Source organism: Mesitornis unicolor, unplaced genomic scaffold (genome assembly GCF_000695765.1).
Source record: "Mesitornis unicolor isolate BGI_N332 unplaced genomic scaffold, ASM69576v1 scaffold34182, whole genome shotgun sequence".
NCBI lineage: Eukaryota > Metazoa > Chordata > Aves > Mesitornithiformes > Mesitornithidae > Mesitornis > Mesitornis unicolor.
In genome coordinates, this window is record NW_010170405.1 from 1 (window position 1) to 2,395 (window position 2,395).

Here is a 2,395-nt window from a genome sequence, read left to right on the forward strand (position 1 = left end):
CCAAGGGGCAACCAGGCTGCTGAGCTTGGGACCCCATTCATGGCTCACTGGGCCCGACAGAGGCTGAAGGAGCAGGAGCTGAGGGCACAGAGGGCCAAGGACCAGCTACGTACCCAGCAGCAGAGCCTGCGGCAACGGCTGGAGGGAACGGGCACGGGCTGACAGCCTGGACTCATCGCAGCTCTCGGAGCCCTCCGAGGGAGGTGAGCAACAGGAGAGTGTGGGTGGGAAAGGGGAGGCCACTGGCGCCTGACCCGGCCTCTCCCTGGTGCCCAGAGGATGTTGAGATAGAGCTGGATAGCATGGTGTTCAGTGGGAACCTGCTGCCCGGCTTTGGCTCTGGAAGGGACCACAGCTACTCCAGCCCCCACAGCCCCGCATCCTGATGGCGTCTGCTGCTGTCCCTGCACTGCCTGCCTGCCTCCTCCCTGCCTGCCACTGCTGGAAATGCAGCCTCTGTCACGGCTACGTGGGTAAGGGACAAGTGCCCAGCTTGGCCCCCCTGCTGTTGGGGTGCTGAGTGGCACTGGCCACAGCCCTGGGTAGATGGGGCTGACACACCACCATGGCACCCGCTGTGCACCTCAACGCGCTGCAAGAGGCACTGGAAGAGGGCCTGGCTCTCATGGGGACACTCTTCTGCCTCCCGCTGAGTGCCACCGGGCAAGCTGGAGGCTGGGGTCTGCCTGGCACAGATGTGAGGTAGCTCTGTCCCCAGCAGACATGGCTACGGGAGGACGCTGCTGCCCCTGGAGGGCCAGGAAGGGGAAATGAATGCATTAAGCCAGCTGCCTTCATGCTCCTGCAGCCGCCCCCCTCTTGTACATACCTAACACTATTCTAGTAAAGGAACTTGGTGAAACCCCAGCCCGTGTCTTGCATGTGAGCCCAGCCTCCCAGCAGTGAACTAGACCCCTGGGTGGAGGGCAGCACTGGGCTCTGCTCCAGCCAGGCCAGCCCCAGACCAAGTCAGAGGGGGGAGTAATTCTTTAATGATAATTACATCTCAGAAAGGGTCTAACAGCAGCTGATTGTCAGACTTGTACAGTTTGTTTAAAAATATAAAATCTAAGGAGGCTCCTAACTGTTCTGGTGCAGCTGGTGCCCACCTGTGCCCAGCCCCTCACACGTACTGCTTCTTCTTGGTGGTCGCCTTGCTCGCCAGGTCCTTGGCTTTCTCTGTTGCTGCCAGAGCTGTCTCCTTGGCTTTCTCGGTCGCTTCCTTGGCCGTCTCCACCAGTGTTTTGGACGGAGCTTCTCCTGTAACGTGAAAGCTGTAAACCCAGCCCCAGCAGGCCCCTGCCCCACCCCAGCACAGGAGAGCTGGCTGATGTAAGCTAGACCTGCCCCGTCACCTTGGCACAGAGGCAACTTCCCCACACAGTGGGGAAGATGAGCCCAGCACTCCTGACCTGTGTGCGTCAGGGCACATCGCAAAGGGGAACTGCAGGCACGTGACTGCTGCTGCATTACAACCCCCTCCTGCCTGCACTCTGCCCCTGCTCAGCCCTGTAAGTGCTGCTTGCTCTGTTCAGGAAGAGCAGGCTGTGCCAAGGCATGGGGGCAAAGGCAAGGGAGGAGGATTTCAGAGTCTGGTTAATTCAAGCCATGACCTGCCCATGCACTGGAGCACTCCCAGTGCAACCAATAACTCCAAGAGAACCATTCTGGTCAGCCCCAGCCTGCCCTTGGGTGCTCACCTTGCATTCTTGCTAGCACATATTCAAATCCCTTAGTGCTCTTGGTCACGTTGCTTTTGAACCTGGCCAGACCAAACTCCTGCAAGGGAAAAGTCAGTGAAGGTGCAAGCCCAGCTCCCTGGTCACACACAGCCCCTGGGGCTTGTCAAGCTTTGCTCCAGCTTAACCAGTCCCAAACGCCTGGTGAACTCACGCCCAGTACTGATGGTTCTGGGCACCCCAAAAGCTCATAAGTATGGGAAAAATAAGGGAGAAGGGGCAGAAAATATGGCACGTAGAGTGGGAGGGAGGGGCAGCTTTAAGGACTTTCCAAAAAGGGGCCACACAGTGCTGCTGGAGCAGTTGGCAGTGCTCACCTGGACAGCCCGCGAGACACCAAACAGGCTGGAAGAGACCCAGGCTTCTCGCTTGACCTCGGTCCAGTTGCTGTTCTCCGGGTTCACCTGGTACACGCAGCGCTCCTCCACCACCTGCACGAGGCACAACCTGGCTGTGGGCACTGCTCGGCGCCCGCCACCCATCTGTGCACCCACCTGCAGACACCCACCATGAGACGTGCGTGGTTGATGTTCCAGGTGAACGTGGTCATGGTTCGGTTCTTGGGGTCCACGATAGAGTCCTCCAGGATGTAGACGGAGTGGGCGACATTGGCCGGGAAAAAGCGCTCTGCCCAGCGGGGCATCCGGTTGGTCTTG

At 59.3% G+C, this 2,395-nt stretch overlaps 1 protein-coding gene across 1 annotated transcript; it reads right to left on the minus strand.

Moving 5' to 3' along the window:
* Positions 1 to 969: 969 nt before the first annotated feature.
* PRELID1 (PRELI domain containing 1) lies at positions 970 to 2,389 on the minus strand. Its single transcript, XM_010179682.1, has 4 exons — positions 2,248 to 2,389; positions 2,057 to 2,170; positions 1,701 to 1,779; positions 970 to 1,260 (listed from the first exon to the last, which is right to left on the minus strand). Exons 1-4 carry the CDS (start codon positions 2,380 to 2,382, stop codon positions 1,124 to 1,126), a joined length of 465 nt encoding a protein of 154 aa, XP_010177984.1. The 5' UTR covers positions 2,383 to 2,389; the 3' UTR covers positions 970 to 1,123.
* Between the last annotated feature and the right edge of the window lie 6 nt (positions 2,390 to 2,395).

Coding starts and splice junctions, on each gene's coding strand:
- PRELID1 (XM_010179682.1), bottom strand. CDS start 2,382: ATGCCCCGCTGGGCAGAGCGCTTTTTCCCGGCCAATGTCGCCCACTCC. Junction 1,780..2,056: donor GTGTCTCGCGGGCTGTCCAG/GTGAGCACTGCC, acceptor TTTCCCTTGCAG/GAGTTTGGTCTGGCCAGGTT. Junction 1,261..1,700: donor TGTGCTAGCAAGAATGCAAG/GTGAGCACCCAA, acceptor TTCACGTTACAG/GAGAAGCTCCGTCCAAAACA.